The 27,512-nt window shown below is 41.6% G+C and overlaps 1 protein-coding gene across 1 annotated transcript; it reads right to left on the bottom strand.

Annotated features, from left to right (window-relative positions):
* Window positions 1-3,007: 3,007 nt before the first annotated feature.
* Window positions 3,008-27,107, bottom strand: LOC104695554 (vitellogenin-2-like). Its single transcript, XM_039556037.1, has 36 exons — window positions 26,461-27,107; window positions 26,326-26,346; window positions 26,069-26,220; window positions 24,516-24,767; window positions 23,854-24,015; window positions 23,620-23,768; window positions 22,877-23,027; window positions 22,612-22,769; window positions 22,356-22,521; window positions 21,384-21,509; window positions 20,814-21,032; window positions 19,641-19,858; window positions 19,407-19,504; window positions 19,003-19,127; window positions 18,791-18,892; window positions 18,032-18,151; window positions 17,756-17,945; window positions 15,949-16,042; window positions 15,651-15,836; window positions 14,970-15,114; window positions 14,628-14,850; window positions 14,359-14,534; window positions 13,591-13,986; window positions 13,060-13,347; window positions 12,501-12,551; window positions 11,536-11,622; window positions 10,270-10,482; window positions 10,032-10,174; window positions 9,498-9,636; window positions 8,874-9,009; window positions 8,238-8,424; window positions 7,822-7,910; window positions 6,668-6,765; window positions 5,762-5,921; window positions 4,226-4,387; window positions 3,008-3,348 (listed from the first exon to the last, which is right to left on the bottom strand). The coding sequence occupies exons 1-36, from the start codon at window positions 26,528-26,530 to the stop codon at window positions 3,230-3,232; spliced, it is 5,571 nt and encodes a 1,856-aa protein (XP_039411971.1). The 5' UTR covers window positions 26,531-27,107; the 3' UTR covers window positions 3,008-3,229.
* Between the last annotated feature and the right edge of the window lie 405 nt (window positions 27,108-27,512).

Consider the following 27,512-nt stretch of genomic DNA (forward strand, 5'->3'; position numbering starts at 1 on the left):
GCTGCCCTCACCTGGCTTCTCTTCCACGGCTGATGTGCCAGCCCCTTTCACAGAGGGGTGAAAAGAGGGGTGTTGATGAGGGTTGCCTGGCAAGGGGGAAGGGGTGAGGCTGACAGGTGTTGCAGACACAAAACCCCTTGGTTTAACAAAGGTGGACAACATGCAGACCACCCAAACTCTTTTCACATCATAAAACAAGGGGTGGCCTCCTTAGCCCATGGTGGAGGCCCCTTCTCTCACCAGTGGGCATTTTCCCTGTCCTTTTGGAGGCAACCCCACAGGTCTCTCAGGCTGCTCTTGGCTCCAGGGTTTGGCCTTGTTCCCAAGTCCCCCGTTCCCTCCGGTCAGGTCATGGAGCTGCTCCATTAGGAACCGGCAAAAGGAGGGCAAAGGCAGCCCCAGGACTGGGGGGGATTCACACTGGCACTGTGTGGCTACTATTTGCCTACCAACCTTCTCCTCTGTGGGTGGGGAACCAGAGCTGCTGCTGCCCAGCTCACTGTGGGAAGGAACTGGATTCAGTTTCTCATCAACTGACCAGTGGCTCCTATCCAAGACAGCTTAGTTTTTGTAATGCTGTTTAGGTGATGTTTGTTTATAATTAGCAGTTGGGATATAATTTGTAATGTCTGACAAACAGTGGATTTTGTTCCTAGATCAAAGATTGCATCTGTAGGGCAAAAAAAATTATTTTTAAAGTGTGACAAACCCTTCACCATGTTTTTACTGGCCCTATATTCAAGTCCTGATTTTTTAACCCTTTCCCTTGTAAAACTGGTAGCACATGATAGAAAGCCAAGCTATTTGCTAGAGAGTTGTGTCATGGCTTTGGAGATTTGGTAAATGTAATTAAAGTATTTGAGTATACAGCTACTGGCCACTAGCACTTGAGGCCCAAAAGCTATTATGGCATAGCTATGTGCAGCTGCACAGGTTTGGGTTTTTCCAAAAAAACCCCCAGCTTGCAAGTAGCAAGGACTTGAGGTCAGTGGCAGTACAAGCAGAGAGCTGCTGTGATGGCAATATTAAATGCAACAATGCTTGTATTCTCAAAATTATAACAATGTATCACTGAAATATCACACTATAACAGTGACTCCTCAAAATAAGGGTCAAACAACAGTCCTCAAGATAAGGGTCTTCACTGGGTGCTGTACAGGCTGCACCCAGCTGCAAGGGCAGGGTCCCCCAAAAACTGCCAGCACTGCAGCCTGGGGCTGCAGAACCTTGCTCCCATCCCACCCCATCCCTCCCTTTGGGCAGCAGATGCTGCATCCCCAGTCACCCCAGCCATGCTGCTGCCATGGGGCAGGGTCATCTGTTCTTCTGCTTCAAGGGTCACCTAAACCTGCTGGCAAGGGTTTTGTCTTCAGCAATTTTTAAATAAAACTGAAACCTCTCTTTTTCTAGGTCATTTCTTCAGTACCTCAAGATCAGCTCCAAGCCTTTGCCCCCATATACTCTCAGCCCTTTTAGAAAGGACATAACCTGAATTAAAAAGAGAAAGGAAAAGCCCCAAAACCTAAGAAAATTATGATGGTCACAAAAAATTTTGCTGAGTCCAGGACCTGGCCTGGACAGCATTTCCCTCAAACTGTGCTCAGCTCCCTCCACAGTGGCAGTGGGGGAGAGGAGCAGAGGCTGAGGGCTCTCCACAGCCTTCATGAGGTGGACACCTACAGCCCACATCCTCCTGCAGTCCCACAGGTGCGCTGGCTGCCTTGGTGGTTGGTTGATGCTCACCCAGGGTCTCCTGCCAGGGTGGTGCTGCTGAGCTCATCACATCTGAATGCTGAGGCTGGAAGACAAAAACCCCCCAAAACTGTGTTCCAGCTTTGGCACGTTGGGAAGAGAAGAGCCCCATGGGCTGCCCCCACTGGAGCTGGGAATTCATGCCAGCATTGCCAGCAGAGCCAGGCTCTGGGGGCCACATAAAGCCCTGGATTCTGCTGGATTCAGCCTGAGGTTACCTGAAAATCTGTGCTTTCCATCACTGCTCCATGTGAGTTCCAGGCAAGGAGCAAACCCACCAGCTCATGGCTTTACTGCTGCTGCCAGTTCCCCTTCACTCTGCAGTGCAGGTTACCATGGCAGCATTTAAACTGCACAGAACCGTATACTTAGGCCTTTCAAACATATTTCTTTTGGTACTAAGGACTTTACCTTTCTGAACTGATATCCAAACAAGAAAACTCAGGTATATGCATCCATTGAAGGTGCAAAAGCTGCTGGGGAAAGCGAAACAACCCAATTTTTACAGAATGTTCTCAAGTGTTTTTGAAATCCCATTCACCCAGCGTGCATAATCAGCCTGCAAACACAGCGTTAAGGGCAAGCAGAAAACAGCTTCCAGATCTGCTGGAATCCTTTGGGCTCCAGTGCTCAGGGCAGATGAGTCATGCCCACACAGACCTGTGGTGGGGGGCAGGAGGCAGAGCCCACCAGTTGGTGGCTGCAGTGATGACTCTTGCTGGGCACAGAGGTTGGGACATCTCACCCAAAATGCAGAGGTCTGGCTCTGCTTCAGACCCTTTGGCAGGTGATGTGCTTGGGTAACCCCACCCTGTCCTGCTCAGAGACCCTGGTTCACCATAGCTTCTGCATGTGGTGCACCCGAAACTCAACATGTTCTTGGCTCCCTGAGAGCAGCCTTGCCCAGGGACATGAGATTCAGGCTTATTCCCTGAGCCTGCTGCTCCCTACAGCAGCTCTGGCCCATCACAGAGTTCTTGCCAAGCACCATGGCTGCATGGCTGCTGTAGAGGGTGCAGCATCACACCGAGGTGATCAGTTCCTGCTGCAGGTGCACAGGGTCCCAGGACCAGGGAAGGAAGCATTAAGAGAACAATCAGGAGTAGTAGTACTATAGCTATCCACCCCAATTCCCAGTGTGACCCTGAGGCACAGAAGATGGTCACAAACTCAGGAAGTCTAAGAAATGGGGGATTAGAAGAACCTATGCAGACCTCCTCTTTCCATTACCAGTGAAATAAGGAAGCCTTCACAATTTTTTCCATGCATGGATTTATTATGAAATCAGATATTTACGGGCAATCATAACAGTTTCTACAATAATAAAGTTTAATACTTTAAATTACTTGGGAAGATTCCACACATCCTCAAGTACTTAATTTAGCATCTCTATTATTCCTTAAGACAAGGTTTTTTACACCACACAATAAAAACATGAAAGTATTTCTGTTTTCTCCTATGCTGCAAATGTACAGCTTCATGCACTGCAGTCTTCGTTCTCACAAGAACATGCTGTGTGTGCATCAACAGTGTCCTGCATATCCTCTGACTTCTGGTCAAACTTCGTCTGCTTGTCTGTCAGGCTGGTAGCTGAATCTGATGGGGAGCAAGAAATGAAAAGTAAACAGCTTACTTCACAAATAGTTCTGCAAGGTACAGCATTTACCATACACTAGTCATTAATTACAGCAGGCTTGGCTGTTCCTCACTGATTTACATATTTATATTTGTCTCAGTCACACAGAGATGTTCCAGGAAACCCACTTCATTAATAAGCCAGTTCTACCTTGAAAGCTACTGCTTCCATGCAGAATTTTATTAATGATACATTTAGGAAAGGGCATTATGATCTTTAAGAAAAAAAACTTGGAAAACAGATACAGTTCTATGCTCTATATAACCTATATCGACTTTATCTAATCTCTTATCATCCATACTATACCTATAGAAAATAAATCCTCCTATATCACTGGGCCTGTGTGCAAGAATCCTGTCCACACCTGTACTTCTAGTGCCTAAATCAGCTCAGTGAAATAGGATCACATCCAAAGGCAGTGATATCTGAAAAATGCAAGGCAAGGATGCCCGTTTCAGGGTGCTGCACTTGGTCATGTATGGCTCAATCTCCACAGGCTGCAGTAAAAACTTTTCAGTTGAATCACCTTGTTGACTGTGCTGTTATCCTGCCCTTACCTTGACAGCCCTAAGCACCATGAAGGTGAATTCAGTTTAGATTTTAAATTCCAGTACAAGGAAAACAAGTAAATGTACAACAGAAAATCATCTCTCTCACTGAAGGAATACTTGCCTATTAATAAAACAGGGAAAGGGCTTCAGTCAATAGGGCACTAAGTCCACACCTACTTATGTCTATGTTATATTATTCACACTTTTCAAGTGGAATGATTGAGTCAAGTCACAATCTATTTATACTTTTGCTCAGCTCCTATCAGTAGGATTTTTGTTGACTTACCAGCAGGGAGACAGTGGAAGCCGACAGTGACTGGAGTAGTCTTGGTGGGAGAGCACCCCTTCAGGCAGCGCAGCACAGGCTCCGTGGAATAGCACTTGGACTCGACCCCGGTGAGCTGAACCGTCTTCTCGAGCTTCACAAAGGAGCGCCGCAGCTTGCAGGCTGCAACAATCATTGGGGACAGCTTAAGTGCTTACAGTCAAAAGCTCCACACCTCCCCAGAAGGACCCATCTGCCAACACCGCCAATTTGCAAACAACTTCCCCTCTGTGAAAACAGTGTTTTGATCATAAATGAAGCAGCTCTACAGTCTGATAAACCTTTCAAATCAGCTTGTTAGATATGGAGTCCTGGAAAGCTAATTTCAAATGCAACTGGTCTGTTTCTAGATCAGGATGTAGAAACATAGTCTGAGGTACTTTCTAATAAACATTTTTCAAAGTAAACTTGCTTACAGAATAGCTGTCAAACCACATTTTAAAATGTTGGATATTCAGCAGTGGAACTAAAGGCAAGATGTCTGGCCAAATAAAATTAATCCCCAAAGAATTGCATTATTACCAATGTCATTCAGACACAGAACTGGTGCAGATAGAGAGCAAACAGTCATTGCTGCCAGCAAGTAACATCAATCTCATTTTGGATTCCCAGGACAAACAGTTACAAGTGAGAAGCTAAACAGACCACAACTTATTCCTAGCTATAAGTTTTATATCTTCAAATTTCAGCAGTTTCCACCATATGTTAAAAGGAAACAGAATGTGGTCACTACCAGCCACAGGAATATTATTGTGTATGGGTATGTAAAGCAAGTTTGTTGCCCAGAATTTGTGACAAAAACGTGGAAGAATAACAGTTAATGTAGAGATAGACATGTACAAGCCATCTCCAGGGACTGAGGATGTCCTTCCCACAGGGCAAGTCTCTACACATGCAACGTGCCTGTTCTCGAGCACCGTGGTGTGATGTTGCATCATAACCTCAGCTGAGAGCGCCAGCACACCATAAGATCCTAATCTGCTGAAAGTCTTAAAATGCAGGGGTTTTATTTCAACCATGTAATTAAGTCCCTGGAACTGTTCATGTACTTGAATGCTTTGCTTGACAGGTTGCACTGGTTCAAAAACCAGGTGGTCAGCCATGGTAATAACTACTAATCCCCATCTGATTTTTTGATGGGCCAATTGCTGAAAATTGATGTCTGGAAAATGCTGTTGTACTTAAATCAAAGCATTCCATGCGAATTTTATCCTCTTTCTGATCTTCTTCGAAAATACTTCAAAACTGAAACAAGATTTTGATTCATCTTGTTTTTGAACTTCAACTAAGTTGTATATTTTGGCTTGTTTAACCTGTGATTTCTTATTTCTTTCTCAACTTGCAAGTAATTTTAATAATTACTATATAACTTAATAATGAATCTTCTAATATGATTTTATTTCCAAAATATATACAGATTTAAAATTTTCTGAACAGATTCTATATTTTCTGAACAACTGCAGTAATATTATGTTAAATTTATTAGAGTTAGCATACCTCCTCTACAAGGCTTTTCTTCCAAAATCCAAGAATGCCCAAAGCTCACTGCATCTTTAGCTACATATCCATTGGGCATCCGATATTCCTGTTCACATTCTGCATCATATTTTCCACACAGTCCACACATTTTCCCTGCCATCCATAAAGCAACTTGAATCTTGGAGGAAAAAGAAGTGAGAAGTATTTCAAGTTAAAGAAAAATAATACCTGTGGAGCACATTTTTGCTATGCAGGTCCCTTCCAGTGTAAGGTAATGCACATACATTTAAAATCTCTTTGATAAAAATTCAAAAGGGTCTGACAGTCTGACAGAGATGCCAAACTCCTGGTGGGCTGCAGCATCTATAACTGCTACAGTCTTTATAACCTACTGTGCCAGTCTAGGTTGTTAAGCTATTAATGCTCTGGACTATTAATATGCTGAAGCTTTTTTCTGGTGGCTGTTTTGATAGTACAGGTACAGTTTATTGACCTTTTATGTTCCAGCTTCATATTAATTTTAGTGCAGACTTTAAACTACTCATTTATCTAAAAAGAATGGCTGAATTTTTGCTGTTTTGAAGAATTATACAGCTGTAAGAACAGTGCTCAGGGGCTGAAAACTCATTTTTCTTGCAAAGGCACTGCTGACTCAGCGTGTGTACACTCACAGACCCGCTTCCCAATATACACCTGTACTGCAAGAACAATGTACTTTTGTTGATCAAAGATTCTCATTTCTCACACTCAGAAATAAAGAGTAGGACTGTGCAATCCTGTAGCATCGTCTTCCCTTTGAGGTTTTTTTGTGCTCTGCACACACTTCCCTTTGCCAGTGTACACTCTTGCATTCATACACACAGATTTAAGGGAATCCTACGGGAATTTCTTAACACCTAATCTTATGAAGAGGAAGAATGATACCCTGAATGTGTAGCCATCAAAGTACAATTTATCAATGCCATAGGCTGGGGCGAGAAGTACAAGCCCTTGCTTTTCACTGTGGATCCACAGAGAAGCACCTAGAAGAAAAAAACAAAACAAAAAAAACCAGACCAAACTTAGCTTCTTTAAGCAAGAAAAAGAGCAACTGTCATGTTTCTGAAATTTTATTTTCTTCAAAATTCCTCAGTTACCCTACTCAAGAAACAAAACATAGAACAAAGCAAGGTAGAAATGTGCGTATATAGAAACTAGGTGTTTGCTAAAGGTTAGAAGACAATGATCACAGATGTATTCTTTTTTCTTTGGGTTATTAACATATTCACATTTATGTCTAGAAGTTATTACTGAGCTGTCTATAGTATCTGTGTAGTTGTGCAGATTGACAAGGCTCTGAGTACATGGTATTGGAGTATGGAAATATGAGGAACACCGTGACTGTCACTGGAGCCATTTCTAGCACAATTATCACTTCCCAAGCACATAACAAATAGGACAGAGCTCAGCACTGGTATATGCTAACCCAATTTCAGCAAGATTTAGCCCAATGCATATATTGCAGCTCTTCTGTCAGAATACCCACACTGTATATAGCCCCTGACTACACAGCACAGGATGAAACAAGGTCTTCCTGTACCTTTCACAGAAACAAACAATCCCTGTTTTCAGAGAATCAAGCAGGTTGTTTCACCACTTCTCCATACCTATCCCCAGCACAATGCAAGCCAAATTTATACCTACAAATCGAATTGGGAGTAACATCCATATACAAGTCATGTGTGGTGAATTTTAGAAAAGCTCTACTTCAAAAAGTTTTAATCAAGAAAAATTTGATCGTATAACCAAAACGCTTCTCCAATTTGGAACTATAGTAGTGATGTACAAAAAGGAGGGATCTTCATGTTAATTATATCTTGATTATTTAGGCTACTTCAAGAGCTTCACACTCTAATCAGTCTTTCTAAATGTTCCAGTGCAAGTGAGTAAAATACATGCTCTTAAATAAATATTACCTTAAAACCAAAGAAACACTTATTGAATACAAACTGATCAAATCTCCTTCACAGATTCCTTCTCTTTCCTTCTTTCTCCTAAAACATATGTGAAAATTAAACAGCATATGCTGTATCACTTACCAGCAGATGTAAATGAAACATTTGTCGGGCTCTCAGCGCCATCCACCAGCAGCTTCACCCATCCGTTCACAGGGAACATATCGACTTCACTGTCAAGGACAAGAGTGTTCACAGCCAGGCTGGGCCACATTCACACACATACAATCACAGAGGCATTTTCCTGCTCACTAAATATCAATGGTCAGAGCACAAGCACATTTCAAATGCTTAAATTACATCAGGGGTATTCTTGTCACCCGAGATGCAGGATAAGAGGTTCAGCATTACGTTCAATATGCATGGAAAATAAATAAGGGGAGTGCTGAAGCCCCATGGGCTGCTCACCATGGCAGTAAAGCTCAGATCAGAGCTCCTCTCATGCTAAATGTGGACAATGAGGTCCTTCATGCTCCCAGCATCCTGCAGAAGTTACTTACTGATTGCCAAGCTTGATGTTGATTGCTTTCAGGTTCACAGCTTCTTCTACATTCCTCATCATCACCACGAACTTCAGGTCAGAGCTGCAATCCTGAGCCAAGATGTGGTAGCAGTTTTCTGGCATTGTGTAGTTGAACTGAACTTCATTAAAGGTTGTGATCTTGTTGTAGGAAACTGAGCATTGAGCTGGTTAAAAAAAAATGCCACTGAGTATTTGCTTTTCCGTGAGAGAAGGCCATTTAATGTTTTTTTTATTATTATTTTTGGTGACGTATTATTTTAGCTTTGTATTTTTTCCACTACGTGATATTTTCATATGCTTTACAGCAACTTTTGGCTACTAAGCACCCATAAATTCTTAAAAATTCATATAAAATATGCTTCTCTATCTAACGAAAAATAATTGCCAGAAACTTTAAATGTTATCACTTCAGATAATTGGTATCTTGATCCCTGAAATGTTGATGATTTCTGTACTATACGCACAATATTTTCTCCCAGCTGAACCACCCTCACATTATTACAGAACATTTCCTAATTAAATGGAGATAAACAATGCCAGCAAAATCAAGAAGGTGTCCAAGTAAATCGTGAGACTGAAGTTGTCATGCTTCTGAACCCCATTAAACTCTGACCTTTCAAATTCTCGAGCACTGCAGAAGGAGCTTCAGCAAAGACATTCCAGATGGGAGGCTGCAGCTCTGAAGCTGGTATCCTTGGACCTACAGGAAGTGACAGGGGAAGCCTCATGGCTTTTTCATAGAGGGTAATCTGAAAAGGAATTTAAAAGCACATTCAAAATGCACCCGTGCCAGCAAACAGGTAAGATTTTTTCCTATTTCTTCTACTTCTGTTGCAAAGACTTTATGTGAACACAACTCATCTGACTCATTGTCCATGAGGTTTTTCCTTTTGCTCAGTTTTCTCTCACAGTGTGAGAGAAATCATTCAAGTATTATTTGGGAGAGAATTAATTACTGCCTTTCAAAGGTGATGAGGTGATCACTTATTCAGATACTACAGATGGAAACTCATGTCCTTATGAGTACCCACCTCTCTCTCTATGAACAATACCACTATATAAATGTCCTTTTATGAAATATTAAAAGGTTGGAAATAAATAAAAGTAGTTTTCATCATTTGCACCCAAACTGATACTAATTTAATTTTTCTTTCTCAGAATTGGCCCACTGTAATTAACAGTCACACTTTTCTACTAGGAAAAAAATAGAAGAGTGATAAAAATATTTCATAATTACATCAGGAAGTTTGATAACAACATCACAGGTCCTCGGAGAAGTTAGAGCCACGATCACCCTGGCTTGTCGAGAAGGGTTCTTGTCCGTTTTTTCAGAGAACCCCAGCATAAATGCAGCCCCAGGGACAAACTTGTAAAACCTTCAAAAGTTCAAATCAGAGAGATCTGGTGAGATAGAGAAACAAATGTCTGCACACATCCCAACCAGATTGTCTCACATCTGTGTGTAAGTAGCACAAGTCTTCAGGATCCCTGGTTATGTCCTCACACCCACTCTCTGCACTACTGTTCAAGTGTTCAGCGAAAGGAAGGATCTGTTCCTCGGTTTTCAGTAATTATGTCCAGGATAAAGAATTAATGTACATTAAAATAAGATGTAATCTCATTCAGCTTTTACGTCCAAAGGCAGTACTTGGACAGACCAGAGAATAAAATATCAGCAAGCACTTAAGCCACTAGAACCTTGTGTGCGGATGCTGATTTTTCCCAGTTGACCACTATTGTGAACAAGTGTCACAAAAGACTAAATCCTCACCATTCTGCTGTGGATTTGATACTGGAAGGAACTTTAGGCCACTCCAGTTTCACTTGTACAGCAGGGTGGGCAGCAAACCGCCCGGTTACCAGCTCAGAAGAAACCTTGTAGTCCTGGCAATTCCGTCCCCATTTCAGGTAAGCCTGTAATGCAGGGATAAATGGTCCATTTTTTAATGCCTGGAGCATGGTTTTCCTGTGATCCATATATAGCTGTACAAGCTAGTTTTGAGCCTTACCACTGCCTTGTGAGCATTGAGGACTGAAGCATCAGCACAGAGCTTCCACTTGCTTGAATCTGTGAGGTTTGACACAAATACCTGCATCCGGGGCCTGACTGAGTCAATATCAGCATATACCACAACTTGGAGGCCTCCTATCTTCTTATCATCACGGATGCCATGAAGAAGAACAGCTAATACTGGAGTTTTAACATCTCCCAAAAACTTTGGCTAAGAAGAAAGGGGAGAAAGTATGCAAAGCATGTAATTATAGAAGAGTTACCATGGAGCATTTTAGATGCAAGATCTAGATGGATAAATGAAAAATAAACAACTGAGCCACAAATATATACCAGCATATGTGTCACACATATATACATGCCTATAAAACCTCGTGCGTATGACTTTAACGTGCACGTGCCTCTGCATGCCAGATGGATTTTATCACTGTGTTTATATGAGCCAAAATTTGTGCCATTTCCTGAGCTACAGCTGATACCATGGAAATATTAATATAATTAAAACACAGTATTGACTATATGATTTGGGCTTCATTGTTAGTATCCAGCCTGTGAATAAAAGAAAGCGGTTCAGTTTGAACAACATCAGCTGTCAGTTGCATGCGTCACTCACTCCCACAGCAATAACATCCTCCAGTTTGTCTCCTCTTGTTTATCCGTCTGGATCTTATGTTGGCTTTCTCCTCACGCTTCAGCTGGGAGTTCTGTGGGACAATCAGGTTTTTTGTTTGCACAGCAACCCAGCACACAATATAATCCAGGACATTTTCTTCAACATCAAGAACCTCTTCCCCTGGAGCACAGCCTTAAGTGCACTATGACCTTCAGTATCTTCACTCCATCATTCTCAAGCCTGTACACATCCAGCTGGGTGATAGAGAGGAACCCAGGTTCTCCATGTCCCCTCTGGAACTTGCCTTTGTCTGAGGCTGCTCGGAGCCTTGGCTGCCATCGCCAATGTCCTTGCACTGGCACTGCAGCACCTCAACCTCCATCCAGGCTGCAGAGGTCACAAGATCAGTCTCTGCAGGCATCTGTTGGGTGGGATTCCCCTGAGGGAAGGGTTGTACTGCAAGTAAGAAGGATCCTCGGTGGAGAGGAAAGAGCATGTGGGAACTATGGTGCATGTCTTGACTGATACCTGAGACTCGAGAGGCTGGCATTTCTCCCTCCCCATTATCCTAAATACACAATCGCTGTGAGTGCACAGCCACTCTGCCATCATTCCAAGCTGTCAAAACCCCCTAAAAACGATGCAACTAACCCATGAAGCTCGAGATGAGGCACGACTGGATCTGGCAGAGGAATGTGAGCTGCTAGTTCGGTCATCTGGGAGTTTTCTTTTTGGGAACTGCAAAAAAAACCCAAACCAAAACAAAACAAAACCACAATATGCTTAAGAGGGTAACTTTAAAGCATGCTTGAAGAAATTGCACAAGGCAGTGCTGAACAATGCTCTCTCTCATGGCACTTGGAGTTGCTAAGCTTGTATTCCAACCCTGAGTAGCTCAGTGACTTGCAATAGGCTTTTTCCTGCTTAGTATGTAGGATCTAACTCAGAAAAATCTTGTTTGCCCAAACACATCTGACTCCTCACAGTCCGTAAGGACCATGTCTAAATGAGACTTCCCCATATGAAAAAACAGTGGACCAGAGAAAGTATAATTAAATCAGCTTCTCACTTCAATATGAAAGACCAGAAATTCTGCACCAGCCTGATCAACTGGAGGATAAACTGAATGGAAAGGAGCATCTGAATGGACAGGCACTGCTGAAATGCTACTTTTTGAGGAACACGGATATCAAGTACACTGCTCTGGCTGGCTCATGCCCTAGTAAGAATCTGCTCAACCAAAATACTATAAGGTATCCTCCCACATTTGTCCACATCACTATCCTCGTTGTGTACCTGCAGTGATCCCAACCAAGTGATCAAAGCCAGTCAAATGAGCCAAGCTTCTGATGGTTCCTCCAAAGTGTGCAGCTCCAGTCTTTTTCATTGTTTTGGCAGAGACTTTGCATCTCCTTTGCAGAGCCACAAGTGGCTTCATGGACACAGCACAAAAAGGAGCACAGCTCTCTGCCTATATGCATTTCAGAAGAACCAGCACGGTTCTAATGTTATCAGTGCTGTAATTTTCTTCAACAAAGATAACAAGTTGCCTTTAAAGTCTCCATTTGACTCTTGACAGATTCCATACTTCTTTTACTGAGGAAAGAAAAACTCACCTCTTGTCTATGTGCTGATTTAAAGCGGTACTGATAAATCTCATGAGCCTCCTTTGAAAATGACAAAACCAAGAAGATTAGAAGCCTCAGATGAAAAGAAATGCTGCAATTATATTGAAATCTAAGCACTGGGAATTAAATAAGAAATTTACTAATTATCATTCATACATAGTTCTGTACTACTAATTATCATTCATACATAGTTCTGTATGCTTAGACGCAAGAACATAATGCAAGATAAATTAGTTCATATAAAGCATTAATGTTTCTACCACAAAATTAAGACAGAAATATGCAATGTTTATGGGCAGTAAATTGTCAAAAAAACCCATTTCCTGGCAGTAACAAAAGTTTCAACAAATAACTGGAAACTTTTGAGATGAGGTAGACATCTGTGCCAATGATTGCAGGTGTGTTTGTAGAATAAATTTTGCAATTTTATATTGCTAAAATTTACTGGTCAACCCATAATGCCCTGAATTGTCATGCAAGGCCACCCACCATCAGGAACATGATTCACAAACATTAGCAGCATCAGTCGATTTACTGACAAAATTACCCAGATTTTGGAATATGTGCTGCTGCTGCTGCCACCTTCCAGATGCCCTGAATGATGCTCATGGCTATGGCGGCTCAGTGACTCACTGCTGCTGCTGCTGCTGCCATTCACATACTTTGAGTGATGCCCATGGCTATGATGACTTGATGACTTCCTGCTGCTGCTGCTACTGCTTCTGCTACTGCTTCTGCTGCTACTGCTGCTACTGCTACTCCCACTGCTGCTGCTGCTGCTCCCACTGCTGCTGCTGCTGCTGCTCCCACTGCTGCTGCTGCTGCTCCTACTGCTTCTGCTCCCACTGCTGCTACTTCTGCTGTGACTGCTCCTGCTGCTGCTCCTGCTGCTGCTACTGCTGCTGCTACTGCTCCCACTGCTCTTGCTACTTCTGTCACTACTGCTGCTACTGCTACTGCTCTTGCTACTTCTGCTGCTACTACTACTGCTGCTGCTACTGCTCTTGCTGCTTTTGCCACTACTGCTGCTACTTCTGCCACTGCTACTGCTGCTGCTACTGCTCTTGCTGCTTTTGCCACTACTGCTGCTACTTCTGCCACTGCTACTGCTGCTGCTACTGCTCTTGCTGCTTCTGCCACTACTGCTGCTACTCTTGCTACTTCTGCTACTACTGCTGCTGCTCTTGCTACTTCTGCCACTACTGCTGCTACTCTTGCTACTTATGCCACTACTGCTGCTGCTCTTGCTGCTTTCATCTTTGTTTGTCGCTTGCTTTTCTTGATCATTCTCATTTTCATCACCAGCCTCTTTACGACGAGGAGAAACAGCAGATGATGAGGAAGAGGAGACAGCTGAGGAGGCAGAAGATGAGCTGGAGGGATGTTTTATATCGGGGTCTGCCCCAAGCTCTGTTAGCATAGTGTTTTCTTTCTTTGAGGGTTGCTTCTTCTGGTGTCGTGTTTTATTTGCAACCTGCAAAAACAGTCCAAGAGGTGCAAAAGAAAGAATACGTCTGGTCCTGTGTTTACAAAGTAAAAACTTCTGTGGCTGTCAGACAAGGCTGGGTTCTCACACCAGCCTTTCAAAGAAAAACCACCTCCCTGCTTCACTCACTGCAGAAGCTGCAGAATTCCCTCAGATCCACTCTACCCAGCTGAAATCCAGCCCAGCACATACCACCTTGCTGGATGCACCCCATAGGAGCAATCCCTCAGCATGGGGCACTGGCACCTTTCAAACCAGCCCCATCCTTTCTTTGCCACACCAGCTTTCCACACTGAACTTCAAATTCTTGCCCTCGTTTAGGGGAAAATGCTCCCCACTGTCATGCTTGAAGTCACTTGCCTTGAACACATTTTCAATGCCTAGAATCTTCTTCAGTTTAGCTTGAATGTCCTCATACAGAGATGATTCACCCTCTTCCTCAGACGCTGAGTTTACTTCATGAATTATTTTGGAAGCTGCTCTGGATCCTGCCTGAACCTCCAGCTGAATTTTGTCAATATCAGCATCTGTTTCAACTACACACCAATTGCACGCGTTAGAAGGTTATAGTGTTTCAAATAGCACTGCCAAGCCTAAGATGCTTTTACCTGGGATCAAGTATTTTTTACCTGGGGTCAAGACTATTTTAGCTTCATGTTCTCCAATGAATCTGTGCAAATATGTATTTTTTAGGAAACTGGCATCTCGTGACTTTCTGGAAAAGCAGAGCTGACACCCAAGATGACGCAGTTTGACGCAAATGTCTCGTTTGTGAGCTTTTCTTCCTGTGATGTGGCGAAGATCCTCTTGAGAGCTATAGGCACGTTTCCTTGATGTGCTGTCAGCTTCTTGCTGCATTAGAGATGAGTATGTGAACACCACTGGGAGTGTGTCATAGGCAAGAGTAAAACTACAGACACCCATTACAGAGAGGGTAAGTTTTACTACATAAGCAAAAAGAAATAGGTTACCTTTGTGAAATCTTCACCAGAAGCTCTATCTGATGATTTGAAAGGTTCTTCCAAAATATTTGATGAAGCATGTTCTGGGAGAATTGAGGTTCTCTTTTCAACACCTAGCTCTCCTAAATTTCTTGATACGGCAAAAGCCTGATGTCTGTTGAGATACGTGCAAAAAAATGGTGAATTATTCTGAACCTTTGTCTTTGGATTAAATGAAATACATCCCTGTCAGTATCACGTGACAGCACAGAGATAGGATATTTGAACACAGGGATTGTATGTGAATTTAGAAATATAAATATTATTGAAAACAAATAAGAGTTCATTACAAATATAAATTTTCTTATTTGCAGGAAGTTTTCAAAATCTGGATAAATTTAAACAAAATTTCCAAAACAACAAAAATATTCCTTCAAACATAAAAATCAAAATCCCTAAAAGACAAAAATAATAAAAATAGTAAGAACACAAAAAAATAAACAATTTAATATAAAAATTACACTGCTAAATAATTTAGGTATCTTTTGATTTTTAGCTACTGTACTTTTCTTCCTCATGCTTTATCCCAAAGGTTCTGCTACATGCTGAAAAGTCACTCTGCCTATCTAGAAACCTCTGTGGGAGGTCAGTCAATAGTGAGCTTTGTCAGGTTTCAGCAACGTGAAATATTCTGAAGTAACGGGGCCATACCTTCCAACCACTATCTCAGTTTCCTCCTTGCATGGATTCGTTTCAATCTTAATATTTTTCAGCTTCATGTCTATCTTGGCTTCAAACTTCGTTGGGACTCTTGTCAGTACCTTGCCTTGAATTTCCACAGCTTGTTGGAAGTATTCTGTGTTGACACCCATTGTTGCAAATTTCTGTATGTATAAGCTGAAACAGAGTGCAGCAGTCAGGTGTTAAGAAAGGCGCTCTTTTTACCCACGTGGTTGTGCCTTCTCTTAAAAACCTCCTTCACATGTAAAGCCTTAGAAACCTGCCATACCTGGGACTTATATCAGAACGAATCTGCACAGTGGATTCAAGCAACTGTGAAGGTCTGAAATCTCCAGTTAAAGGGGGTGTTATCTTTCCATCAACTGCAAATGCAAGAGCAATATTTAAACATGGTAAAAATGAAAGGAGTTGAACATAAGCAAATGCAGTTTTCAGCAGGAGGTAGTAATTTTGTTAGTACAACAAATATGACTGGAAAACAAGACAGACTTTGGGGTACATGAGACCTTTTATGAGTCTGAAGAATACTGAAAATATATAGGCAGATTGTTCTGTAGGCAAAGGTTCTGTTGCAACATATTGAAAATGGAAATAAAAATATACTTAGAAAAGGAAGAGCTGGCCCAAATTGAAAGTTTTGTAATTAGTGTAACATTAAAATGTTAGAAACATGGGGAATCAGAAGACAGAGTAAATGAAGGGAACCTGGCTAAACAACCTCTGCTCTCCAATCTTTCTTCACATCAAGTGTGAACATCTTTCTTGTACTGTGGACCCAAAACCAGACATTGTACTCCAGATGCAGCTGCAAATGTGCCAAATAGAGAAGGAAATCATTGTCACACTGGTTCTGCTCTTGCTTCTGCAGCCCATAATGCAGTTGGCCTTCATCACCACATGAGCACACTGCTGGTTTATCGTACCAGCTTGTCCTGGCCTTCCTACAAAACTGCTCTCTGTCCAGGTGATGCCCAGCCTGTACACTTGCATGGGTTACTCCATCCCACATGAAGGACCTTGCATTGCCTTTGCCAAATTTCACCACACTTCTGTCAGGCCATCCTCTCCAGCATGTCAGGCTGCCTGTCAGTGGCAGCCTGATCCCCCAGTGCAGCAACTGCTCCCACTAACTCAGTGTCAATATTTACACAGATTTGCTGAGGGTGCCTTCTTTTCTAAAACTCAAATTTTTAAAAAAGGCAATGAACAAGTGCCAACGGCAGAGGAACGTTTCTCGAACAAGTCACCAATTATATTTTCAGCTGTTGATTACCCTTGAAGATCAGCAGTCCAGACAACCTTCATGCAGTTTGTAGCCCATCCATCCAGTACATACGTCCCCAACTTGGCTACAAGGTTGTCATTTAAAAAAAAAAATACACAGAAAACACACAGAAGGGGCAGAGCTGCAAAGATATTACTAAAGTAAACTAACAAACCAAAAACCAAGAGCAGCAAAGAGTGGATACATGGGAGAGCACAAGTATTCCTTACGTGGTGTCAGCAGATACAAGGGAAAATTTTGCCTAATTTATATCTGCTGCACAGCACACAGTGTGATCACTGAATTAACTTCTTGATGAGGATTAGCACTTGCATATTTATTCCTTTAAAATAGAACTCCCACCTCTTTTCACAGGCCCTCTTCTCTCCCTGTCTTAACTTTACTAACAGTTTTCTTTTTATTGTCTTCTATTTTCTGCTCTGTTTAAATCAACATTGAATCCTGCTTAGCTTGTGTGCATCTCTCAGGAGTCACCCCCTTCTGCCCATGTTTGCATCAGCTCCTCAGGCAGCTCTTGGGTTTTTTTGGCCTTGAATGTTGTGACCTCTCTCTCTCTGGCTTCCCAAGTTCTCATCTCACCTTTTCTGTCTTCAATCCATTCAAAGACAATGCACAAATCACTGCATCCAGCTTCTCTTCAAACATCTTCACTGCCCCACTCTCCAATACAAAAACTAGTTCTTTTTTTTACTTCCTGGCTTTCCACTTCCTTCTCCAGCCTCCCTCAGCCCCTGTCCCTCTCACCCCCTGCTCAGAGCTTGTACAGCTGATCTCCCACTTCCCAGCTCACCGCTGACTGCAGCCCTGGCCAGAGCAGTGATGTAGGAGCTGTATTCCAGAGGCAGGCCCGTGCAGGTGGGGACGATGTATCGCAGCTCTCCCAGCCACACCGGCTGTGTCCACTGTCCCGCAATGCCACTGCGCAGTTGGCCAGCCAGTCTCTTCAGCACCGTGCTCCTGTCAGCAGGTTCTAGAACAGTCTGCAATAGAACAGAGATCCAGGAGGTTGGGATATGAAAGTGTAACGCTGTCCAATATTGCAAAGAAAAGTAGGGGTTCCTGGTACCTTCACAGCCTGTTGTAGGACTTCCTTATTGATGTTGATGTAGGCCAGCTCTTGGCCAAAGAGTTTAAAGTAGGCTGATATCAGGGGAGTTTCTGTTGGCAGCTCCTTCCATCCCAGCAGCTGAGGAACAGATAAAGAAACAAGCAAAGTTTCTTAGTGCAGCCCTTCACAAATGATAATTCATCCAGGTGACTAAACCCATCACTGGCCAAGTTGCCCTTTTCCTTTCTAAAATTTCCAATTGTAATAGTGTGAATGCACTAATTCAGACTTTCTTCCACCATTGAGATGCCTGCAAATGTTTGGTAATCCAATACAATAACATTCACACACAGGGTCTGGGCTGTTAGTACCACCAAACCCAGTTTGAAAGCACAGCAAAAAAATAATCTTTTCCCCTGAAGACAAAGGCATATTCTTGTAAACTAGGTGAGATAGATGAAGCGAGGGAGTAGTAAGCCTGCCAGGCATGTGACACACCATGCTGCAATGCCTGCTGCTCCCTTCCCCTCCTGTGCTCCTCCTGGAGCTGTCTTTGAGGTGGGGAGGAAGTAAAGCCAGAGCAACAACTGGCAGAAGCTACTGCAGCCATGGCAGATGTCCCCTGCAGTCCCCACTGCATGTCTGTCCTTCACAGAAATACTTGAGCTGACTCCCAGGAGAGGAGTTCACCTCCTGAGACAGGGCTTAACTGGAGTGAGAAGCATCACTAAATGCCCCTTCACATAACACACATGTTGTATTACTGAAAATACCTACAGCTTTTCCAATCTCCTTTATCTTTTTGTATGTGGAATATTCAGCAAACGGGATATTTCGTTTCACGATGACATCTGTGAGGCCTTCCACACGGACACCAGCCTACCAAAACAGCATGAGAAGGAGCAGTCTGCAACATGCTTACAGAGAGGAAACTTTGTGAGCAGTTTTAACTTTAATTTGATTTATTATTGTCTCAGGTAAATATTTACCTCCACCAAATCAGCCACCGACCCTGCAGAATATGCCATCAGCTTGGAAATTATTGCTGATGGGAACATTGTTCCTGGGCTGTTCATAACAAAGACATCTCCAGCAGCACCAACTTTATAGTTATCTATGGCAGAAGGAAACAAGAGACATCTTTTTTGTCACCATTATGCTTATCATTCAAGATCATATTTCTGCAGCTTTTTCCACTGCGAGCTGTAAGATCTGTCATTACATAAAATCTAACTGTTTAGGCAGAAATCATTAAATGGCTACTCTAAACATGTGAGTCTCACATTTAATTAAATTTCTCACTGAAACAAAGAATGCCATATTTCTCCAAAGGACTTAATATTTTAAGAGTGGATTTCTGAAGTGAAAGTTTCCTGATCACTGAAGCACTTACCAAAGTAACCACCAATACGTATGACCTTGCTGTAGCGATAGCTCAGCCTGTCCAATTTGGGGGCCAGCAGCTTAAGGGCAATATTGCAAGCTGAAGATCTAAACAAAATGAGAAAGGTAATAGTATTCAGAAATAAGCTGCACCCTGTCAGTAAATAAACTGACTTCAGTTGTCAGCACATGCAGAAGATCATTATTTGCAGAAGAGCACCTGCTTTGTTCTGTCTCTACTCACATGTTGTATGTGTACGGCAATCTGCTCTTGGACAAAGCCTTCATGTGGGAATACACAAAACTGGCCACTTGCAAATTGCTCTCCTTCATGGCCACATTGGCAATGGTTGTTATTAAGGGAAGGGCAGGCCTTGTCTCAAATATAACAGCACAAGACATCATCCGCACTTCGGGGGAAAGCGACTCGTCAGCGAGGATCTGGATGAGATATCCCTGCACCTGCAGAGACAAAACAGTGTCTGGAATTACCAGTAACTGAAACCATTTTGCAAACTGGATCCACACCTAACCCACGGGCAATATGGGAGAGGGGATCATTATCCCTGTAGAAAGGTTTCCTGATCTTTTTTACTGCAGGGTTCCATGTAACTTTATTAATATGGCTGAAGGGGCCACAGTGGAACAGCCCCACGGAGGCACTGAACCCGAAATAAACGTCCATCTATTGATGTATTGAGTCACCCCATGACAATCAAAAAGGCATCAGCGTTGCTTTGTGTGCTACTGACATTCAAGTATCAGTGAATATCTTTGGAAGAAAAAAGTGTAGATAATAAGACAGATTCATTCTTTGAAGAAACTCAACTGACTCAGTGAGTATGCTTCACTGTTTTAGACCAGTTTTAAAAGGGTTCAGCAGTTCACCAAAGGCAGTCTGAGTGAATGGTTTCTCATATAGGTCCTCTGCCTAACCCACCTGAAAGGCAGGAGTCTCGCCTACACTTTCTGTGACAGCAACCTCAGTGTGGGGTCAGTGGTGACTCATCCAGCCTCAAGGCAGGGGTCTAAAAGAGGCAGAGTAATGCCGACATTTGGCCTCGGAGTTTAACAGAAAGTGTCTCTCCTCCTGACTATAGAGACAATTTAAATTACATATCTGACTTTTAGGTGTCTAAGTGTCCACTACATATAACTAGCACAGGACTTAGCTGGTTACGACAGATGACAAAAGCAACACAGCTGATATCCTTCTGGAAGCTTCCTACTGACTAATTATTGTTCCAGCTTAGCAGAAACCATCAGCTAAATGTAAAACTGTACAGTATTGTTCTTAAAAATAATCTTTTTTTAAAAAAGTATGCTGAATCTATACACACGACACCATTAAAATCATTCCCCTTATGGCATATATTCTAATTCATTGAGTAGGGAAAACCTACCGCATCCTACTTACTGTTCTGCGGTCCTTCCAAGCGATTTTTCTCAAGGCCATTATGGCATCAATCTGAATGTGGATGGGGATATCAGAAGCACTGGAGGAAAATATGGGAAGGAACTTCAGGATGCGCTTGATGCTGGCTGGCTCTCCCACGTTGCCAATGCACTTCAGAGCTAATTTCATTTTGTCCTCACGGCCTCTGCTGATTGCTTCATCTGCCAGGTCATGGATGGGCTGTAAACAAAGCACAGTTCAATCTTCTCATTGTAGTGTATAGACTGTCCACAGTGTCCCCCTTACCCACTGAAAAGCCTATCACAATATAGCAACTGGTTTTAATAAAGTCACTCAGTGGTGATTTCTCTCAGGATTTTACCGTTGCAATGTGAAAACTATGATTTCAATGATGAAGCAAATAACTACATTGATAAAGTGATTTGATGCCTTTGTTCTGAAGAAAACCTACAAAATGTGTATTTATATTTCCAGTCACCATTTTTATACTGTATCTTAAAAGAATTAAGCTAATATAATGAACTCTATTAAGCTATTAAAAAAAAAAAAACTTGGCAAAAATCCACTCACCTGGAGAGCTTCTTTAGGACAAGCTGAGGTCTGAGAACAGTATCTATTCACCACAGAACTGTATCCCAAGCTGGCAAGTTGTTGAAGCACGGGATTTTTCTGGATTCGAGAACTTGTCACTAAATCCTGTGAAGAAGAAAAAAATTAATTAGTTATTTAATACAGTGCTTCACGAAGCTTTCAGTGCAGGAAAACCATCAGATCTTATTTGAAGGGATCAATTTCAGAATGATTACTGTTCTCATCCAAACAAATGAAAGTAGGTTGTAGACATTATGTTTGGAAGCTTCACTTAGGAGCTTAATTCCCCACTAGTTTATAAATATGTTAGGTTACAGAGCCACATTTTGATTTTCCTCAACTGAACATAACACTGAAAACATTAAGATTATGGATAAACATCAATGGAATATCTCTAGAAAATTGTGCACCCCAATTATATTAATGATACATCATATCCTCTTTTCCTGTTTAAGAAGAATATTGACTAGAGATGGCAAAAATTCTGTTCAGAATAAATGATTCATTATTGTATCAACATATTTGATGTTTGCACTAATACTTTTCCTGCAGCACTTCCCAGTTCATGGACTAGCTTGCAATTGAAAGAGCTGCTCAAGTGACATAACACACCAATCATCATTTGTTTCAGAAGTAAGAGATTAAAGGGGATGAAGTTTTGTCTGTAGAAGGCATGACAGAGCAAACTAAATTAAACTAATTCCCAGCAAACTAAAATGGGAATTAATCACAGAAGCTCCTATAAGAGAAGGGCTTTATATCAATACAGAGAAATGAAGACACAGAACCCTCCTCTAATAAATGTTATGACAAAAGAAATTCATGGGTCAATATTTGCACAAAACTAGTGTACACTAGAGGAGAATGCAGTCTTTAATGTACTTAATCACAGGTCATTGACTATCATTCCTTTCGTAGTGAGACAGGAAAGATTCACATGGCTTTACTCACTGCTGCTATTGGAACAGTGTGTTCATCAGCTTTTGTTAAATGGAGAGCAAAGGGAACACTTAGAAGAGCCTGAAGGTAGCTAAGGTCATCACCGCGGATTCTGCTCTTAATGAATTTGAGTGCTTCTGTGGTGCCTGTCGCAGAAACTCCACTCAGCAGCCATCGCCTGCAAAGAGATTTTCAAAAAATCCTTCATTTTAGCTCCCAGTTGTCACAAAACCAGAAAAGTTTCTTCAGGGTTGATACAATGAAATACCTGTAGCGGGGTTTATCTGAACACTGTCTCCAGATGGACTCCAGGGTGTCAGCGCTTGCTGTGCGGCAGAGCTGGACAAGCTCCAGGAAACGGTATGGAAGATCATCGTGGAAATCTTGTTGGTTATTCAGGACTATGTGTTGCAGTGTTTCAATTATCTGTTACAAAAGACAAGAGAGAGGGCATACATAATTACATTCTTTGGAATTTATGATCACTATTTTTTTTTTAAATTAGAAAAGCAATTTGGAAAAAAATCCTCTACCCGTTGTTCAGGGTTTTTTGTCTTGATGAGCTGCACTGACATCTGTGGCAGTACTGCTGGGAACTGGTAACGAAGGCCTCCATAGTTCTCCATGGAGATGTCAGGGGAGCTCCCCCGTTCACTCCTCACTTCAAGCAAGGTGAGTTGTTGTCTGTCAAGAGACAAATGTCGCAGGAGAAAGGCATTATCTCTCTTCACCCATGCACCTTGTTTGTTGGTTCAGTGATACTGTGAAGGTATCAGTTTTACTCTATGATAATTTTTCTTATCAAAATAAAGCCTTTTGCTAATCAATAAAGCCTTCTGTCTGGAACAAAATGGTATTGGAGTTATCTACAAAGAAATTGTTTCTGAGGAGAAGCAAAATTACTGTCTGCTGAATGAGAGATACTGACTCTGTGTAATGAATGATCTTATTTCTATGTGCACCATCTTCCTCCTGACACTATAAATTAGCCCCTTTTCAGGACAAACAGAGCAGTAATGTTGCATTCTTATGGTATAAGTGAGCAAAAAAGCTTTTCTACTTTTCTTCCATGTAATTGAAATGCCAGTAAGTTTGACCAGGGTACAAAATAAAGAATGCTTTGCTGATCTTTTAGGACTGTGGAAGTCCCAAGTGTGATTACCTCTATCCAACTGCTGTGGAGCTCAATTCTCATGTCACTTCAGCTAGGGGTGAAGGGGACTGATAGAACCTATAATTATTCTCACTTTGTGAAGCAAGCCCATGTCCCACCTACTTTGCTTCCGTGACAGCGACACCGGTGGGTTCACTGAATGGTGAGATCTGATACACCTGCTGAGACACCACCTCTGTGATCAGGGTACCACTGTCTGACTGCTTCAGTTTGTAGGAGAAAGCTGCAGTCCCTTTGACAATCCTTTCTTTCTGTAGGAGGAGAGAGACCCAAAGAGTGAATGGGAACAGCATGGCCATGCTTGTAATTAGGAAGATCTTTTCACATCTCACGTACCATCACGTCAACAGGGCAGGGATAGATGTAAGCCATTCCAAGACTCTTCACCACTTTTTCCTGGCAATTGTTTTGGTCTACAGTTTTGGTAACAGAGACTCGGCTGTTCTTCCTGTCTTCCTGGATGACATATCTTGTATGGCAAACACCTCCAATTCCAGCCTGGCAGATGAATACAGATGATGAGACTTCCCAATTACATCAGGATTTCACAGTGTGAGAAGTTTTACTTCATGAAGATTATCAATGAACCTGTTACTATTACATACAATTATTCCTACTGAACTAAAAAATAGGCATGTGAACAATACTCAGTCAGGGGATGGAGTTTAAAATTAAAAAGTAATCAATTAATGAGTATCAACAATTAGCAAATAAAATGTATCAAATAGCTGCATTATGGAAGCCATATAACAAATAAATTCATAGCTAATAATTTTTTTCTCTGAAGAACTGTATGTTAAGACTTAAAGACAGATGTCTAAGAAAGAATTCAGCCCAGATAATTTGTTCAACACACATACACACGTTTTCTTCTATATGAATAAAAATCACCCTTTTCTTACTACAAACATTCAAAAGTAGATGCAAACTCAAAGGAAAAGTAACTAAAGAGAATAAACACAACCTTTCAGCAAAATACTTTTAGAATGTAAACACACCTCTTGCAACTCATACACATTCTGCGACTTTTTAATGGTTATCTGTATCATGTTCAGTATTCCTCTCACTATGTTAATGCAAATATCAGGGCAGTTTTCTGGGCCATAGATGTTTCCAATCCGTCCACTGTTGTATTCAAACTTGAAGGACCGGGTAAGGCATGAGGAAACCATCTGAGTGATTTTGGAAGATCGAGTGAATGGGTCCCTGGGCCAGATGCCATTGTATTCCTCGAACTGTGGGGAGCGGATCTGGGAGGAAATTAAGAAACTTAAGTGAATAAAATTGCTTTGGTACTAAATATGCAAACAGATTGGAAGAAATTAACAGAAGCAATAGTTAGATACTCTTTCCTTCCAAAGGTAGGCTTAGAAAGTCATACAACAATTTATTGTTTTGTCTCATGGTTACACTATTGTAAAACCAGTGCAAACCCTGTCGGCTCAACAGTACTATTTTATCTTACAGAAGCAGTTAACACATCAAATAAAAGTCTCCCTTTTTGTCAGCCTCAAAATAAATATTCTGCTTTAGACAAAATTTAGCATTTAAAAAGCTTATATAATTCTAAATGTAAAAAACTGCAGTTTTAGAACACTTCATTTTACCTCATTCTTACACAATTTTTTTATTTATTTAAAATTAATTTCTATATTTGCTTCATATTTGTGAATTGTTTAAATCAACAAAATATTTCAACAGTTAACAATATATTTATAAAGACTGAGACACTATGTAAGTAAGAAGAAATTTCAATAACTGTGGCAAAGTTACTGCCAGCTTAGGTGCCTCAGAGCACAGGCTGGTGCACACCATACAAGAATTTCAGGACAAAGGCTATAGTGTGAAATGCAACCCCTAGCTCCAAATTTTGAAAGATCTACAGTTCAATACAACTGGTAAAAGCTGTCACTGAATTCAGTATTCCAAAAAGAACCTCTGATTTGTAACTGAATTAAAGGCACAAAAATACATTTCTGAAGCATATTTATTTTGAATTAAGTCCTATCACTGCTGGTGTCAGCAGAGTCATGATTTCACACATACAGATGTTTTACTGCATTATTCAAACATTATTACATGCTCCTTTTTGATTATTTTCATTTTTTAATCTTACCTTTATCATGTACCACTTTTTATCTTTAGCTTTTATCACTTTTTAAGTCTATGTTTATCAGTTGCCTTCATGACGAGGATTTTACACACCCAAGTCCTGCCTTCCCACAGAAGTTAGAAATGTGTGCTAAGGCTAGAATCAAATCTTAGAGCAGGCTTAAATGTATCGAGTTAGTTTGCCATTTTCTAACAGAACCCCCAGAAATTGTATTTCCAGTACAAAGTCTTGAGGAACACCTGCTACAAACAACTTCCACATCAAACACAGGTAAGTGACTCATCACCTCTGAAACTGCAGCTTGCAGATCATTCTCTGATATCTACAGTGGTAAGTCTCTGGTTGTGTTTCCTGCAGCTTTCCTACATGCCAGACCAGCCGGATGCAATAACAGATGTGATTTTAGCTTACTGTTGGCACATTTAGGAGACACAGTACCTTGAGGAGGTAGATGTTCTCCGACAGCCCACTGATCTCTAGTTTGCTGCTCAGGCGCACTCCGGCTTTGGCTAAATTCTTTTCCTGAAGCCCATTCAACACCCAGCCTTCATAACTGTACAAGTAGCTCTTTCTGATACTGAATCCAGGGTCTGTGGGAAGTAACAGCCATTTTCACCATACTTGCAAGCACATTCTAATAAATAGAAATAACAGCAAAGTCACTGGAAAAAGATTATGGAAGGAAATTTACTTACCAATGTCAAACTTCTGACTACCTGCAAAAAGAGATGAAAACACAGGTAAGTAGTGTTCATTCTAGATCCAATCACTGCCACTGAACTTAAGGAAAATTTGGGAAAGAAAGTTGAAGGAGGGGTATGTAGCCTTACCTACAAGAGTGAGCACTAGTGCAAGTATGATCCCCCTCATAGTGAAGGCGAATGGGGCTCTGCCAGACATGGTGAGACTTTTATGGAAGAAAGCTCGGGAACACGTGGCTGTGTTCTGCTGAATTCTCAAGTTTTTTATCAGTTTATGTAAACACTTCCCTTTTTGCAATCTTACTTTCTCTTCAGATGGAATAATGGAAATCTAGTCATACCTTGGCATCTACCTGATTATCTTATAAGCCGTTTGCTGAATTATTTAAAAGTTTCCACTTATCCTAGTAAATTTTACTAGATAATTTATAATAATTTTACAATGAACATATTACTTCATTTCCTAGGTTGTGTCACAACTGGCTGCTGATACTTGGTCCTGCTATAGATTAGGTTGATTTTGCCCAGGTTATGCTGACCTGGCACCTGACCCAAACTGTTATCTCGCTGATAGCAGCCCAATTAAGAGTACGTATCACACACTGACAGTGCTCTTCCTCTTCCCTCGGCATTGGTTACAGCTAACCCTGCAGACAGCAGACAAGGACAGATATCCCATTGCTATTATATTCCTATGTGCACCAAAGCACATTCTAAAGAAAACCTATCTATATGGAATATATATATATTTATTCAAATAAATCAGAGGATCAGTGTGTCCTTTCAGCTCTGGTCACAATGACCAGGAATATTTTTTAAATGAACAAAGATTTCATAAGCCATCAGTAAATATTTTATCTTTCAAGGTAAATGACAGCCAAATCTGAACAATTAAAAACCACAGACACTCCTCCCAGCAAAGCAGAGGGAATGGGAGTGCAGGTCAGCTAGAACTTTTGCATTTCCTAAGGAGTCAATCACAAAATGCAGCTGAATTACCTGAGCAGATGCAGGCTTGCAGCCAGCTTCACCATCGATTTACAGTGAGAGCCCAGGAACACATTCACACAAGTGTTCTCTTCTGAAAACCTCGGGGCCATAGAGGAAAGTGGAGACACACAAAACATGCTTGGCCTGTTTGAGCATGTAAGAGATTGGGGGATTGACCAGACTCATTCCTC

Source organism: Corvus cornix, chromosome 8 (assembly GCF_000738735.6).
Source record: "Corvus cornix cornix isolate S_Up_H32 chromosome 8, ASM73873v5, whole genome shotgun sequence".
Lineage (NCBI taxonomy): Eukaryota > Metazoa > Chordata > Aves > Passeriformes > Corvidae > Corvus > Corvus cornix.